Source organism: Perca fluviatilis, chromosome 20 (genome assembly GCF_010015445.1).
Source record: "Perca fluviatilis chromosome 20, GENO_Pfluv_1.0, whole genome shotgun sequence".
NCBI classification, from domain to species: domain Eukaryota; kingdom Metazoa; phylum Chordata; class Actinopteri; order Perciformes; family Percidae; genus Perca; species Perca fluviatilis.
In genome coordinates this window covers 12,195,700-12,213,952 of record NC_053131.1, presented here as the reverse complement: position 1 = coordinate 12,213,952, position 18,253 = coordinate 12,195,700, and the positions used below count along the sequence as shown (strand labels likewise).

The window sequence follows — 18,253 nt, the reverse complement described above, 5'->3', positions numbered from 1 at the left end:
TTTAATAATCAGGAGGTGTTAGGAAAAGCTAAATTATACCTAATACCATATATAACTAATTGCAGGCCTAAATTAATTTTATGATGTCACATTGTCTATACAAATGTGATTTTTAATGCAGAATATCTTCACGGAATAATTAACATAAAACACTTCCAGCTGCATTTAACAACTTGAGGTCTGAGAAGATTATCGAGGAAGAGTTTATACCTGATAGCTCCTTAAGGGCTAGAGTACACCAGTATTTGCTTTAATATTTGATTTAGGTTATGTTGTATATTGTCCATAAATTATTCAGTTTTTCTCCAATTTCGTTCCACATTTGTAGTAGGTAGGTAGGTTTTTTTTTATGATCAATTTTTTTATTATTTATATATTTTTGAACATAGAACATACAGAACAAACCGATACAATCAAACAAGAACCAAAACCCTCTCCCACCCTCTGCGGTCTTGGGGAAAACCAATATACAAAAAAACAAAAATCACACCTTGCCTAGTCACTCTGCTCTAACTCTTGTGGTGTTGAGGTCATTAGGACTGATACTTGTGCTACTGCGTTTCTCCATAGGTCTATAGTCGATGACTTGGCTTTGTTAATCCTTGCTGTAGAGAGCTCCAGCATAACTATGTCTAGGAAGTACGCCACCCACTGTTTTATACAAAGCGAGTGGGGGGGGGGAGCCAGCGCTGAGCTATCATTTTCTTGGTCGCGGCTGAGCCAGCTAGCCAAATTTTCTTCTGTCTCCCAAGCAGATGTAATTTAGAGTCGTCATTAAGTAACAAAACAATTGGGTCAATAGGAATTCGACATCCTATCACATCAGATGTTATTGATGTCTTATTCTAAAACTCATGCACCTGTTCACACTCCCAGACCATGTGCAGGAAAGTTCCCGTTTGTTCAGGTTGACAGAACTTGCAATAGGGAGTAGGAATGACTTTAGAGACGTATCTCTTCTGAGGAGTCTAATATGTCCTATGGCATATGTTAATATCTGCTGGTGATTTGGGTTTTTCTGTATGGTTTTGAAGTTTTGGTTTTGTTTTCTGCAAACTTTTGTGATTTTAAAACTCATTTTACAAATAAATAAACAGGTATAGAAATCTGAAAGTTTTGTGGGTATCATTGTGAATTTTGACCAAAGAAACACTCAACATCCAGGCTAAAAGATGCAGGTTCAACCCCTGCAGCAGTCACAGTCTTCCTGAAGTGTCCTTGAGCAAGCACCCACCGCTGTCCAGTATCATTTAATCAAGGGCCTGTCGTGTCAAACTGATAAACACATCTATTTACAAGTTTTCAGGCTTTTTGGGGGGCTTATATGAAGTCAATTGTTAAGTGTTGAATTGAGAAATCTTGTGATTTGTGCCCTTTCTTTGGCCCCAGCAGTATTACTGAAGGAAGATAAATTGCAGCCAGTCCAAGAGACATTTTCTTCAAAAGAAACAAAGCCAAATGAACACCGAAGATGTATAAAATGTGCTTTGTTCATCAGAGGGAGGGAGTGAGGGAGAAAGGACTCCACTCAGCGAGCTCTGAATGCTGCATTTCATGCCTGCAACAATTATGCTGAAAGGTCAAGTATTACAGCATCTTGTGCTCCGCTTTGCATGCAAAGTATTTCAGCTCACAAATGACCCTCGTTTGCGCTCTTTTAACAATGACTTGAAGAACCAGATAAACGTAGGACAATTAAAGATTTTTGCTGCTAGCTGACAATAACATTTACCAAAGGGAGTGATTGCAGTTGCTGAGTAATTGTCCTATTTGTGATGCACATGAACGTATTGGCCTGCTGCTATGAAATTTTTAGGAACTTAAGAAAGAGGAACGACAGCGGCTGTGGTTTAAAGAAGAAAAAGTATTATTTTTATATTCTCTAAACAAGGTTATTATGAGAATGCTTTGGAACATAGTTATGTAGGGTTTCTGGTTAATGTTTTTTTTTTTAGGTCAAGTCACAAAAACATTATAGGTCTATATGAATATTTTAGTTAACATTGCTCATCTTTGTACTTATTCTTATTCTATTTCAGCACCGTGGACAGCACCCAAGTCTGCCTCTAGTATCTTTAGCAGATTTTTACTAAACTATAAATTATTTAAAACTGTAAGAAGACAATCTGCAATTCACTGCTAACAGTTTTATATTTTAATTAGATTTTTTTTTTTTTTTTGGCTTATATGGATTTCTAGCCTACTTAATCACAGCGCAGTGTTAATGTCACGGACTTTTGCGTGATATCCTCATATATTCAGCAATTGATCAATAGGAATATCTGTCAGAAAAATCAAACTTGCACGTTCACTTCAAATCAATCAACGAAATCGCGTGTTTTGATCTAATATTCTTAATATTTTACTTTTGTTATTTTAACTTTTTGGAAGTTTAAGTTCTGTGACTCTTGTTTTGGAGAAACCAATTATTAGGCTAGTTCTACACACACGTAACACACCGAAAATATCCATCGAGTGATTTAATCATTTAAAACGTGCAGTATCTTGCGAATGGGTCATTTAGCCCACTTGATGTGTACACGGATTACGGAACGTGCATTATATTGACACCCAACTTTAGAACAGTGAAAACACATTGAAAATAAACCTACAATTTATCACTTTCCTTAAGAAAAAAATACAATTTTAAAAATAAAAACAGGACTTAATCATGGTTATTTGTTAAGACTGTTTGCACAATTCCCCAATTTAAAATTTCATTTCATTCTTACAAACGATATAAACTGCTTTGCTTCCACTTGTCGGCGCCACTGTAGAGATTTAAATCAACTCGTGTGGAATTTATTGGAGCCTCAATTTTAAGACGGACACGTGTTTGATATCCTCTTACACTTCAAATTCTGTCTTATCGTGCCACTGATACACAAAACGGGATTTCTGGATGCTACACATCACCCAAAAGTAATACTGAAGCTAAACAGGCGAATTAAATTCAACAGCTAGTCACTAACTCACATATGATTACCTTGAGATTAGGGACTAATTGCTTGGGGTTCATGGAGAACAGCCCACCATAAAGCCAGGAGGACTTGGGGAGTTGCACTGGGTTTCTACAAAAGAGAGCGATGAGAGCACACACGCTTCCAACAAGTCATTCTCAACAGTTACAAGCTGCACACAAAGACCACACACCGCGCCAAAGACATGTTAATGTAATCCCAAAGTTCTCACTTTTCTCCCGAACAAAACCAGCTCTGCAAAATACCTAATAGAAGATAGTTTCTGATGCTGGTAAGATTTCACTTAAAAGTCCCCAAAAGGCCTTTTTTTTGGGGGGGGGGGACCTAAAACTGTGGCCTAAAACTGCTGCTGCCTTCAAGAGATAGCCTACACACAAAATAAGAGAAGATTGGTTGGTGCGAAATCCCATTTTCTTAATAATAGGCTATTTGTGTAAAAAATACTTTTTTGAATGTTACATGTAGGAAAATAAAAGTGTATTTCGCCTAAAATTATTCACTCGAGTAAAAATCCCTTCACATGCTTAATACACTAACAATATGAGCCAAATGCTGAGTCCGAGTGAAGGCTTTAACACCAAACCTCTGAAGGATTTTAAAGGTTGTTTCCAAAAGAGGAAGACATTCAAAAGGTTGCATTAACGCCGAAAGAATGATCCCGAGATAACGCATTAGGCTATATAGGTCAAAGCATTTTACAACATAATATCGTATGGATGAAAATGCCAGCAAATAGACGGGATAATGAGCAAGAAGGCCTCTATAAAAAACAGTGATCCAATGTAAAACGCAGTTAACCTATTAGAAGGGAAGAGGAGTCAGGTGCAAACTAGGCCAGGAGGGTTGATGCAGCTGCACGTGAGCGATCATCCACGGTACATTTGGACAACATACATCTTATACTTTTTTTTTTAAATTGTAGCTTAACTGGTAGGCATTGTTGTAACTTATTTTTGGGCTATGATAGGCCAAACAGACAATGGGTCAGCCGATTAAGGGAGGTTTTCGTTCCAATTGTACGCCTGAGCGTAAGCTATAAGAACAAAACAAGTCGTTTTGGTGAAATCTGAAATAAATTAGATGTAGGTTCAGGAAGGCCACATCGCATACGAATAGCTCAGCGTTTTCAAAATTGGGCCATATACAGAAATTATCATTAATCCCAAAACAACGGATAACCATCCAGGAATCTTTGTAGGCCTATTAGAAATTGCCATTCAATTAAACTATAAAAGCATCTTATTAGGCTAAATCAAGAAATGTTGGCCTTTAAAATAAAAATAGATCAATAAATATAAATTAATTCAATTTGGATTGCATTTCATTCAGACCAAAACTAGCTATGTGAAATTATAGCTCGCCTATAGGACCTGTGACAACACTAGATTGAAAACAAATTATTGTCAGCCATAAACGACAATCACCTGTCGTTATACCTCCGTCGCTTAGCAACCACACTGTTAACTGTTAACACCTATAGCGCAATTGGTGGCTGGAAAATAGTCGCTAATGATTAGGCTATTATAGCTAACAGAATTGTAGGCTTTACAGATCCTACAATTTAAGAAATATAAATTGTTGGTTGTGTGTGTGTGTGTGTGTGTGTGTGTTCGTTAATGCGGCCGTTTGAAGAAACATTTGGAATATCAAACAGCCTAAAAATACAGGCTAATCTTTCCCAGCCGAAGTAGTCTAGAAGACGTCTAAAAGACATCATTCTTAGACGTCCAGAAGACGTCCTCACAGGAGCCAGAATGAAAGTTTTTTTGACGTCTTTTCTGGACGTTGTATAGACGTAAATTAAAGACGTACTAAAGACGTCATTCTTAGACATCCAAAAGACGTCTTTTCTGGACGTTGTATAGACGTAAATTAAAGACGTTCTTCGGACGTAGTTGTTAGACATCCAGAAGACGTCCTCACAGGAGCCAGAATGAAAGTTTTTTGACGTCTTTTCTGGACGTTGTATAGACGTAAATTAAAGACGTTCTACGGACGTAGTTGTTAGACATCCAGAAGACGTTCTCACAGGAGCCAGAATGAAAGTTTCATTGACGTTTTTCTGGACGTTGTATAGACGTAAATTAAAGACGTTCTCTACGGACGTAGTTGTTAGACATCCAGAAGACGTTCTCACAGGAGCCAGAATGAAAGTTTCATTGACGTCTTTTTAGGACATTATTTAGATGTCAAAAACGTGCTAAATATGTCATTTTAGACTGCCAGAATAAAAGTTGTATTAGATGCGTTTTCTGTAGAAATGTCAAAGATGACTGTTAAGATTCTGTTAAGAAAGGCTTCTATTAACATGGAAATCCCATCTGGACATATTTGCAAGGATCAAAATAAAAAATAAAAATGTTTACTTCAAACAATGGCGTTGAGTGAGTTAGTTCTCACTGAGAAAAACCCAGTTACTCATTGTTAATGGTTGTCGTGTCATGAAACTGCAGACAGACCATAGACCTAAATTATTTGAAAGAATATGGATTATATTGATTATTCAATTGAATAATTTTTTAGTTTATATAGTCTTGCATTTTTGTATCTTATCAATATAATTGTAATAAACTGCTTACCATTTTTCTGTAAACAAACTGATCACTTCAAGAAATCAACTATTTAAATTTCAAAATATATTTTTATTAGTAATATTTAGAAAAACTTAAAACCAGAACAGCAGTTTAAATTAAACCAACAACACACTAATACTTAAAACAAGAACAGCAAGTATAAATTAACACAATAACATAATAAAACTTAAAAGTCAGAACAGTAAAGTAAAATAAAAGTGCTATAAAATTTTGTAATATTAGCACAGTATATTTATTTATTTATAACCACCACCCCCTACTTCCCCAGGGGCATGTTTTAGGTGGTCCGATGCCACACCTTTATTTGGGGGCCTTTCTGTGGCAGCTCGGCCCCATTTCATGACAGCAGCTACAATCAAAGCAAAAAATCCTATGTAAAATAAATCAATTCAAATGCCACTGTTGTGGTTTAGCTTGCAGCATAGATACAGATTATGCTTAGATGAAAATTTGAGTAACATCAATTAAATGAAATAGATCACAAATTAAGTAAAATTACATCAAGCCTGATATTAAGCATTCCACACACATTTTTTTTAAATTACCATAATATAAAATCTTACCTTTTATTGCTGAAAACAATTTCTTGTCTTCGAGCCCAATTTTATCTTTTTTCCCTTCCCTTCCCTTCAAATTAAACAGTGTCATTAGGTTGTTGGTGAAGAGCCTAATCCAATCCAAGACAAAAATAATATGCAATTATTCCACCACATGCAGAATTTGTCTTCAAAAAAAACAGTGATTTTGCATTGGCACAGCCACACAACTTTTACCTTCATCAAATTGCCTGAAAAGACACTATACAATATAACCATATCTCTACATACATTACACCTCTTAGCTGAGAAGGCGATAGGGCTTCATAAATTAGCCAGCGTTCGCCTTAGGCTGGCTACACAAATTGGAGGCGCGCGCGGGGGCCCCGCATGAGCCTGGCGTTTCTGTTGTGTGGCGGCTGCGTTGCATTTTCTCTGTCTTTGCGCACCAGAACGTGTCTGACGCTGCGCTGCTAGCCTTGTCTGTACACACACGTTTCCAATTGATTTACTACAGTAGTACACTTCATGTTAAACATAAAAATATACTGATTTGATTTGAAGACAACTTTGGAAGTGACTGACTTTATTCAAATAAAAAGTATTGAATTTTTTTATTACATTTATATCTGCATTTATGTCAAAACCTAGAGACTTTCAAACAACATGTTATCGCGAAAAAATGAGCGTCGGTTCTATTTCTAGTATGCATGCGTTTGTCGCGGCATTCTGGGATTGGAGCCAGGCAAAGCCACGGTGCCACTGCAAATTAGCCTTGGGAAGAAATTTCTTATGGTGTAACATACATGTTCAAAAGTTGTTTTAGTCGTACAACAGAAAACTCAGATTGGACAGATAGTCTAGATAGCTGTATGGATTTACCCTGCAGAGATCTGAGGAGCAATTTACATAAATCGACAGAGTTTAAAGTTGTATTAATTTAATTATTAATTTTAAAGAAAGATAACAGAAATTTGGCCAAGAAGAGTGAAATCTGGTGGAATTTCCTCTCATGCCCTCTTTTGTCCGTGAGCCCATGTCTGTTTCTCTTTTTCTCTCCCCCTTAATCCTCCGGTTATTGTTGTTGGAAACCAGAAATAGGGCTTTTTTATTCAACGTAGGGAATAAAACAGGGAAGTAAACCGCTGCATTTTATTTTAATGACCATCCGTTTAAATAAAAGTGCATATGTCATCTCTAAGGTGGCTTTGACTTACAAATGTAGCCATTTTCATAAAATATATAATATACAGTTTATCTTTTAGCACTATTTAGCTAAAAACACCAAGATATAAAAACTATCCATATTGCCAAACCCTAGTGCACAGTCCTACTCTTTACTTAAACCAACAACTAAACCAAACTACCAAATGAAAACAGATTGCGGATCTGTTAAGTTAATAAGTAAATAAATACCTGTCCATCACTTTGTGGCGTGCAGTCCTTTACATCTTTCCCACCCACCTTTGCCAGCTGACAAACCTATAATTAAAAAACACATTCAAATATATTAATGGTAAAAAATTGAGAACATTTGGGTCCAGTTGTTTGCTGCCCTAAAAACATAACATGTAAACCATACAAAAATCATATGTATAATCATGAAATAATTGAAATATTTTAACTCAAATATAACATTTTTTTCCAAAACATTTTATCAGCAGGTAAATACAAAAGCTGAAAGAATTTGCTGGATCGATATTGAAATGTATCAATATATAAGATCTCTGCTTTATTACTCTCTTGCATATATTTTTCTGGCATAAAATGCGACTGCAGGGTGTGTCTCCTTACAACAAAATTAGCACGCATAATCTTTTGGAACCATATCACCCTGACTGACTTGCAGCTTGGCAAAACAAAAACTCCTGCGTGCTGGCGGTGTTGCCATTTCTGATATATTAACATTTCAACATTTTAATTAAAAGAAATATACTACAGTTTGATCAGAAATACAAATTTTATTATGATAAGCAAAACTTAAGTTACCTAAGACATCACCTACCACTGCAGATGTGTAGTGTATTGAAGTGAAAAGTGGAAATAAGTAGGGATGCACGATATTGGATTTTGGCCGATATTCGATATGCCGATATTTTGAAACTGATTTTGTCCGATGCCGATATCAATATTTTTCCCCTGATATATTTACACTTTAATTTTACTGAAGAGAAAGTCGCTCTCCTGTAGCTACCTTTACCATATTACACTCATGTGTTGTAGATAAGGCAATACACAAGACAAACAAAACACATTTAATTCTACCATGTAGATTTTACAAATCTCCACTGAAAAAAATGGTACATTATTTCACTTAGAGAATAAATGATATGCCAGTGCCACATTTACATTTTTAAGTTAAGACTTCAGTACTTATGAATAAAATAAATAAAAATTTCAAATAAAAAAATGACATCTTTTACTTGAACGTCTACCAATCCTCCACCACACACCATAATCATATCGGCTGATATATATCGGCAGAAATAATCATATCGATGTTGTGCCGATACCGATGTTGTGCCGATAATATCGTGCATCCCTAGAAATAACACCTGTTTTCCGGTTAGAACGTTCTGTGTTCCGCATAGCCCCTATTGGCATTAGTCAAGTCAAGTTAGTGCTGGGCGGTTTGACCAAAAATTTATATCACGTTTTTTTTTTTTATAATGATGACGGTTTTCCGGTTTATGACATTTTTTAATTTTATTTTCATGCATAGTCAAGTGTTCAATGCATTTTCTACTTGTTGAGAGGAATTACTGCAGTAAATTGACTTAGCATGGTCTATTTTACTGTCATTAGTGAATATTGTAGAATATTTCCACACTAGTAATAAAGGGTTTGCATGGCCCTGGAAAAATATGCTGTTGCTTACAAATAAGAGCCAGTCATGCTTCTAATGTAGTGAGGAATCAGAATGCAAAGACAATTGTAGTCAAAATTCAGAACTTTAACTTTTCAAATTTCACTTCTTTTTTTTTTTTTTTTTTTTTTTATAAAAACCAGTACACAAAATAGAACAACTTGCAATACAGGTACATTACACAGTATTCAAGTAAATATAAAAAGGAAATATAAAACAAGTGACTTAGTGAAGTTACAATTTGCATTAATATTACATACACTATCACACACACACTCTCTCTCTCTCTCTTTCAATAAGTGTTTATGTTGAGAGGAATGGATTCCAAATGGCTGTTCTCTATCATTTTACATTCAAAGCTCTGGTTTTTGTGTTTAGCGTGAAAGCTCACGTGATTGCCACCAACTCGGGATAACTATCACGAATACGTTTGTTAAGGATAATCAATAGAATTGTAAGCTCATTAGAGGTTGAAAAATTCTTACCAAGGTTTCAAATTTGTTTTTATCCAGAAGAGAAGCCTCCTCCCTCTCGAACTCTTCCAAGGTGTTAATCTTTATGATCTCAATGCTAGATTTAGGCATGCTCCTCTGGAGTTGTTTGACCTCATCAGTGAGAGTCACCAGCTTTGTCAGCACTATTTTTTGGAATTCTGGCAATAATGACAAATTAAGAAAAAAAAAAATTACTCACTATAATCATGGTTCTCTGGTAACAGCAAGGCATTTCAGTAAAAGTGTGCTCTCTAGAAATCCCAGAAAAATGAATAACTATTCAATTTGTTACATAACACTATTTAACAGGTAAACTTTAACCCTGTATTTGACAAATCAGTTGTATTAAATAACAATTTTATTAAGAGATGGTTGTCATAAATGCCAAAGCATTAAAATGAAAACCTGAAGTCTGATTCACCAGTTACAAAGAGTATGTAATGTATACATAAGTAATTAGTCTGGGTGTTACATGAAAATATTCTTGTACTTACTCGCTTCTGACAGGGGGAATGTGGTTGGCACATCCCTATTATAACTGGACATTTCATGTGAAAGACCTAAGCAGGAAAGAAAAAAAGTGTGTGAAGCGATCAATATATTTAGAACACTTGCACAATGTGCCTCATTGAGTGATACAACCAATGACATTCACCATCTATGCAGACTGATCTCATGAAATAGCGTATGTATGACACGCCAATTCGTATTTCCATTTGTGGCGTGCTATTAACACGCATAATCGCTTTTTTGCGTGTTTATCAACGCCGTTTGTTGTCCATTGACTTAACGTTAAATGACTATAACAGGGTTTCTGCAGGTATCAGCAAATCTTATTTCATGCTTTTTCATGCCATTTTTCATGCCACTTTAAACTAATTTAATGCCCATGTTCAACTGCAGATACTTTCACACACAAATTGTAAGCATTTGACAATGCCAATTTTTTATATTTGAAAATCGAAATTTAACTGTCAGATGGCTCACAAGACGGTTTACAGTCATTAAACGCAACACAAAGTGCTTCACAAAATAAGAACACAGAAATACAAATATTTAAAACACTGTTCACTGAGCAGCTAGCGTCTCTGCCCAACGGATCTCAAAACAACATGCACCGATAATTAAAGGGGTGATAGAATGATTATATAGGGTATTTCACACTGTTCCTTATGGTCTCCTAATGGGGTATGTAACATTGGTTGGGCTGAAAATGGCCTGGTTGATATTTTACTGGCCCTTATGCATCCCTTGTGTTTTGGCCCTATTTGTAACAAGAGCTTTTCTTCCAAATATGGTATTCTCATGAATATTTAGATGAGCTGGCGCCGCTGATTGGTTGAGCCAACTTGCCATACGCACACATTAGAGACGCTGATTGGTTGGAGCGAATCCCCAATACACACACATTAGACGCGCTGATTGGTTGAGCGAATCCCCAATACACACACATTAGAGAAGCGACAGAATCTCATATTCCAGACACTGCAATGTTTCATTACCAAATTCACTTTCCGTACTTCTGAGACTTTTTGCCGGAGAAATCAACTATAGAAATCTCAAATATGGGCTGTTTTACAAAAATTGATGGCTAATTGCAAATTTGGTAAGACGTGTCGGACTTTAGGAGCTCCACACAGTCGGAGAAAGCGGCAGTCTGCTGGGCTCCATACCCAGGGCAAAGTCACTCTTTGTGGAGACTACACTCGGCACCGCGGGCTGTCGGCATAACTATAATATATTTACGGTTTGAATTTCGACACCACTTACATAAACATCATTCCCTAATGTCTTATAAAGCTAACCGTTGTGTCCGATTTGATTTTAAGGCATTTCTCTGAAGCGAGACGTCTTTGTAGGACTAGCAGCTGCTTGCTATATGTCCCATTCATTACAATGGGTAAATGCCGTAGCTAGCTAGCTACACTATCGGCATAACTAAATTATATTTACAGTTTGAATTTCACAACGCCACTTATATAACATCATTCCCCAGTGTCTTATAAAGCTAACAGTTGTGTCCGATTTGATTTTAAGGCATTTTTATGAACGCAATCCTTTGTAGGATCGAGCAGCTGCTTGCTATATGTCCCATTCATTACAATGGGGACATATCGCAGCTTGCTCACTTTCGCATAACTAAAGTATATTTACAGTTTGAATTTCGTCACGGCATGAATATTACAGGTTCCTCAAGGTCTTACAAAGCTTAGCTAACACTTGTCCGATTTCGATTTCAATTGAATGTATTTTTGTGAATGTCAGAGTTAGGAGGAGGCTAGCTCTCATTGATGGACTCCATCTCACCGCGGCTCTATCAATGAGACTTGCGGACAAGAGGTGTTTATTTCCCCATTGTTTATTTAAATAATTCAAAACACATACCCATTATAAGATTAACTGGAACTCCGGGCTGCGGTAAGAGATTGCGGGCGTAATAAGCTCGCTGATCGCTCTCACCTCACATACACCGGGCATTTAGCTAGCAGGAAGATTTTCCCATTTTTCCGTCATTTGAAATTTATTCCGTTCTTTGCCACAGCGCACTAATTTCACATAGACCGTGACTCACCGCGACGTTGCATTACTAGCATCCGGTGTCGCGACTTTGTGCACCAACCGTAAAACAGCCAATACTGTCTGTGACCATTACGTATACTTCTGATCAAAATTAGATTTAGATGTTTATATAATCAAAATAAATCGTGAAAAACAATGTTTTTATTCCATCAAGTTTACATATTTTTTTAATGCCTTCGAACATCGAGGTTAATGCTTTTCATGCCATTTCATGCCTTAATTTTCACAAAATCTATTTAATTACTTTTCATGCTTTTTAATGACCCGTGAAACCCTGTATAAATATATATGACCTACCCCAACCCCGTCCCTAAACCTAACCGTCACTGGGGTTAAGAACATTTATTAATCTTTTCATACCATCTTAGGGAAAAAAAATATCACTCCCCAGATATAGATATTCATTTTGTTCCGTTTCACGCTGAACTTTAATGGCTTTGACATACACGCGGACTCACTGTGACATTTAACGGCGTAGACTGACACGCGGAATAACATCTTACCACGCGGATAGCTCAAAATGCGTATAGATAACACCCCACTTGGCATGAAAGTGGCGTGTATGTTTATGCAAAGTCATGATGTCATGTTGATCTATGGACCTACCTTCCACAGCCTGGGACCTGTGTACACCTGAGAAACCCAAACTACCAACATTAGTTATCCAGTATGAATAGTATTATTCATGCTAATTTGATATTCAATAAGACAAGCCAAATGTAACTGGCAATACTCACGACTGCTTGAATTGTCCCGGCCCACAGACCTGGATGAACCTGTGCAACCCAAATGTAGCCATTATCAATAGTGCTAATTACCTATGCTAATTTAATATTCAATAAAACACTACTGTGCCTGGCTATACTTACAACTAATTGAACTGTCCCGGCCCACAGACCTGGACCTGGACGAATCTGTGGAACCCAAAACTGAAACATCAGTTTGTCATGACCAATTAGTAACCTGCATACTAATTTGATAATCTAAAAATGAAAAGTTAAACTCACCACAAGTTGACCTGTCCAAAGACCTGGGTGTGCCTAAGCAATGCAGAGCAGAAACATCAGTCATTCATTATCATTAGTCCTAGTGACCTGCCTGCAATATTCAGTAATGAAAGGCTATAATTACCACTAGTTGTCCTGTCACGCCCGCAACCTGCTGTACAAGCAATGCAGAACAGAACATCAGTCAGTCATTATCAAGTGTTAGTTACCGGCCTGCTGATTTGATAATCTGAAATTAAAAGTTAAACTCACGACTAGTTGTCCTGTCACGCCTGCAGACCTGGTGAACCTAAGCAATGCAGAGAAACATCAGTCAGTCATGATCAACAGTCCAAGACAGCCTGCAATATTCAACAATGAAAAGTTAAACTCACGACTAGTTGACCTGTCACGCCCGCAGACCTGGGTGAACCTAAGCAATGAGACAGAAACATCAGTAGTCATGATCAACATTGTTAGTAACCTGCATACTAATTTGATAATCTAAAATGAAAAGTTAAACTCACCACTAGTTACCTGCCAAAGACCTGGTGTGCTTAGGCAATGCAGAGCAGAAACACAGTCATCATTATCATTAGTCCTAGTGACCTGCCTGCAATATTCAGCAATGAAGGTTAGGCTATACTAACAACTAGTTGCCCGCCCAGACCTGGGTGTGCCAATAGCAGAGCAGAAACATCAGTCATTCATTATCATTAGTCCAGTGACCTGCCTGCAATATTCAGCAATGAAAGGCTATACTCACAACTAGTTGACCTGTCAACGCCCCAGACCAGACGGTGAACCTAAGCAATGCAGAGCAGAAACATCAGTCAGTCATGATCAACAGTCCAAGTGACCAGCCTGCAATATTCAACAATGAAAGGCTATACTCACGACTAGTTGTCCTGTCACGGCCCGCAGACCTGGCTGTACCTAAGCAATGCAGAACAGAAACATCAGTCAGTCATTATCAAGTGTTAGTTACCGGCTGCCTGCTGATTTGATAATCTGGAATTAAAAGTTAATACGACTAGTTGTCCTGTAGAACCTGGTCCAAGCAATGGAGAAGAACATCACATGATCAACATTGTTGTTACTATAATTTGATAATCTAAAAGAAGTTACTCACCCTGTTTGTCACGAGTCTACAGAACAGAAACATAGTCATATAAAGTTATCAATATTTATTTAAAAATGAAAGTTAATACACTAGTTATGTCCAAAACCTGGGTGTCGCAATGCAGAGCAAACATCATCTCATTATCATTGTCTGTATCCTGCAATATTCACAATGAAAGCTATACCACACTAGTTGTCTGTCACCCGCAGACCTGGCTGTACCTAGCATGCAGAACAAACACAGTCAGTCATTATCAAGTGTTAGTTACCGCTGCCTGCTGATTTGATAATCTGGAAATTAAAAGTTAAACTCACACTAGTTGTCCTGTCACGCCTGCGACCTGGGTGAACCTAAGCAATGCAGAGCAGAAACACAGTCAGTCAGTGATCAATAGCCAGGACAGCCTGCAATATTCAACAATGAAAGGCTATACTCACGACTAGTTGACCTGTCAACGCCCGCAGACCTGGGTGAACCTAAGCAATGCAGAACAGAAACATCAGTCAGTCATGATCAACATTGTTAGTTACCTGCATACTAATTTGATAATCTAAAAATGAAAAGTTAAACTCACCACTAGTTGACCTGTCACGGCCTGCAGACCTGGCTGTACCTAAGCAATGCAGAGCAGAAACAAACATTAGTGATTCTTTATCAACAGTCCAAATGACCAGCCTGCAATATTCAGCAATGAAACGTTATACTCACTCCAATTAGTTGACCTGTCACGCCCCGCAGACCTGGGTGAACCTAAACAAACCAAATCGCAAATGTCAGTCAGTCATGATAGGAAGAAGTAGATGATAGAAGTAGTAGGGCTGCACAATTAATCACATTTTAATTAAAATGGCAAAATTTGTTAAAGGCAAAATATGTGTCATACATTCTAAAAATAAAGGTATTGTGGTTCTGCAGAGACATCCTTGCCTACAAATAGTATCCTACAGTCTAAAAAATAATCTTTGTTTGGTACAGATCCTCTCAAAAAGAAATATTTTAATATTTAATTTTATATATATATATATATATATATTTTACAATTAGCATAATGATACAAAATGATCATTCCCTCAAATATCATAAATCATATCACAGTTGCAATATCAGTAAAATTAATTGCAATTAGATATTTTCCTAATATCGTGTGATCACAGTAGTGATTACTTGCATGTTGATTTGGTATTCTAAAAATAAAAATTAAACTTTGGAACGAATTGTTAAATTAAAATATAATTTGAATAGTAAAAAAAAAAAATATTATTTGATTACTAAAATCACAAAATGCTCGATATTTGATGAACAATTGGCTTTATAAACGACACATACTTCTGAACTTCAGCCTGCTCCTTTGCTTCTGTTTGCCATTATTGGACAAACTGATGAATCCAGGTATGCTTGGCCTATGTAGTCACAGCAACACTAATCAGACACACCTGGATTAATCAGTTTGTCCTATAATGTCAGACAGGAAACAAAAGAGCTGGCTGAAGCTCAGGAAGTAGTTCAACTGTGCATAAAACCAATTCAAGTAAATTCAAGTAAGCGAGAGTGCAAATATAAGGCAATGTGAGGTTTTAGTTTACTGAGCCAATGTTATGTATCATGTAATGTTAGTGACAGGCTGGCGGCTGGGATCTCGGAAGGATGGGTAATAGATTTAACATTAAGTTTAAAATTGTCATCCACCAAGCCAAAATGCTTATGTTATCATTATCATTAGACAGCCAATTATGTTTGTTTCAAATTATTCTAATGTTTCATTACAGTGTTGATAATGCATAATAGTGAAGTACAGGCTTCATTTGAGCATTAAATATTTGAATATTAAAAGAAAAATGAAATTTGAATAGTAATAAATGGGAAGATTGACAGCTCTACTCACCACTATTTGATCTGTTGGCTCCACTGACAACAAAGACAGATAGTTTAATACAAATACTTAACTTAAAATTTGAATCTGGTTAAAATGCGGTATGGTGGGCGGTGGTGACACACTTCACGGTACAAGACTGACACTCGAGATTGGGGTCAAGGAGCCAGACGCGATTTTAACACTAATTTAAAGAAAACTTCAGTTAAGAAATATGACTGGGAAAAATAGTCTTTACTCAGAGAACCAAGGTTACAAGCTAGGGTGTGACAGAGCTTTACCTTAACGAGACGAAAACACATCACGAGAGATTGGGTTCATGAGAACGAGACGCAGATTTCTCGTCAGCGGTGAAAAAGTTGTCTCGTGGAGGTTTAAGGATGTCAGTGATGGGTGCGGAATTACTATTAAAAAACCCCCCTGCCACTTTTAAATCATTTGTGTGGCAACATTTTGGTTTTCCCTAGGAAATAATAAACGGCGAAAGAGTGACAGACAAGATCTAACACAATAGTGTAAACATTGTAAGAAAAAATCGCAGATAATCACGCGGGTTAACACGAGCACTATGCAAAAACACTTACAGCACCACCACAGCTTTCTACCAACTACTGCAGTTAGTAGTACGGCATTCTTTCTTACAATGTTTACATATTGTGTTCGTCTTGTCTGTCACTCTTTCACTCTTTTCACCCCAAGACAACGCCGTCACAAGATCTCCAGAACGTAAAACCAGATCTCGTCACACCCCTAAGCGCATGGTCATCTTAGTAACAACTCACCATTCTTTTAACTTGATTGGTGGAGGGGAAATACTGGAATTATTGGACTGAAATCTTAGTAAATAAGGGGTATAGCAAAATTAACAGACAGTTTACTTGATTTTGTAACTGAGCACAGCAACTTTTCAATACACATTAAATGAATGCAAAAATAAACATTTCTGTACCTCCTTTCCGCTTTCCTTTATCACTCCCTCAGCAGTCACCTCAGACAGGTCAGATCCTTTAATATTAAACAATGCTGCAATTGTAACATGAGTTTGTGTGTTTTCTCTATTCAACAAATGATGGGGACATACCTCCAACAAAATCGGCAAAATGTTTTTTTTTTCATCTTTTTGACTACAACCTCTTTCTGCTCTTCATCTTCTTCTACATAGTTCAGCATGGCTGGTTTGATCGTAGTCTCTCACACTCATGGAAACTTTCTGCAAAGACAGCAAGCATGTCATCAAAGCTTATATCAATGTATAGTCCACATAACTTCTCCACATCTTGTTTTACCAGTGTATCAAAATATAAGAGGTTACCTGGAGGTAATTTTACATTTTCAACAATGGGAAAGTTTCCCAGTTCCTCCTTAGGAGCTACATGGTTGTCAAAACAATATTTTGCCCTCGTCTTTGGCCATCGGCTGGTTTCCCCGCCTACATTAAACCCCAGGCATCAGGGATGATCCCCTCCATTCTCCTCCCATTTTCATTCCACACGGCCCTGACGAAAGCATAACCTGCAACAAAATGAATATAATAAATAAATGAACTATTATATATATCAAGTCAAGTCCATTTCATTTATATAGCTTCACAATAAAGATTGCCACAAAGCAGCTTCACAGTATGAGTATATATATGTATATATATATTTACTCACTGCCCTTGACTAAAGAACTTTTGAAGCTTTAATAAGGATAAGTCTATATTTATTTATATTTTATGCAGTGCAGGTTGTTTGATAATTAATTTTCGGTATATGTCCAAGGCCCACCAGTTAGACAGTAAAGGGCACAGGTAAATGGGACATCTTTACTGTTGTACTCATTGTGACAAATAACAAGTTTGCAGTATTGCTAAGATGTCAATATTTAGTTTAATTATATTTTATTTTAGAAAGCACAGTGCATTTAGTTTTTGCTGTTTCTGAGATTTGAGTTGAGCAATACACATTTCATGCAAATCATGCACCCATTTACATACCCAGTATATAATCAACGTACTTAATGTCTTGCCAATCTTCATCATGAATGTTCAATGCCATGCAGCAGAGGAATCGATGACAGAGCCATTGTTAAAAGGAAGGCAGGCTACTTTTCGCTTTACCAATAAGGTCTTTTTCCTGACTCTTTTCTTCCAAGTCTCACGGCCATTCCCTATAAGCAAGTTCAAGAGGTTTGACGGACATGGTTTGTCAAACAGGTTTGCACAGTGTGTCTCTGTTTTCA

The 18,253-nt window shown here is 36.9% G+C and overlaps 1 protein-coding gene across 1 annotated transcript; it reads right to left on the bottom strand.

Annotated features, from left to right (window-relative positions):
* Positions 1-3,015: 3,015 nt before the first annotated feature.
* Positions 3,016-14,857, bottom strand: LOC120548912. Its single transcript, XM_039785420.1, has 11 exons — positions 14,735-14,857; positions 14,598-14,636; positions 13,935-13,973; positions 13,059-13,091; positions 12,921-12,965; positions 12,789-12,827; positions 12,658-12,684; positions 9,966-10,031; positions 9,463-9,629; positions 7,528-7,593; positions 3,016-3,132 (listed from the first exon to the last, which is right to left on the bottom strand). The coding sequence occupies exons 1-11, from the start codon at positions 14,799-14,801 to the stop codon at positions 3,016-3,018; spliced, it is 705 nt and encodes a 234-aa protein (XP_039641354.1). The 5' UTR covers positions 14,802-14,857.
* Between the last annotated feature and the right edge of the window lie 3,396 nt (positions 14,858-18,253).

Excerpts from the sequence above, each read along its gene's own strand:
- LOC120548912 (XM_039785420.1), bottom strand. The coding sequence starts at position 14,801 with ATGTTTGTTTCTGCTCTGCATTGCTTAGGTACAGCCAGGTCTGCAGGC. Across the intron at positions 13,092-13,934 it reads CCGTGACAGGACAACTAGTC|GCACACCCAGGTCTTTGGAC; the intron begins GTGAGTATAGCC and ends TGCATTGCTTAG. Across the intron at positions 7,594-9,462 it reads AAAACAAATTTGAAACCTTG|GTTTGTCAGCTGGCAAAGGT; the intron begins GTAAGAATTTTT and ends TTTTAATTATAG.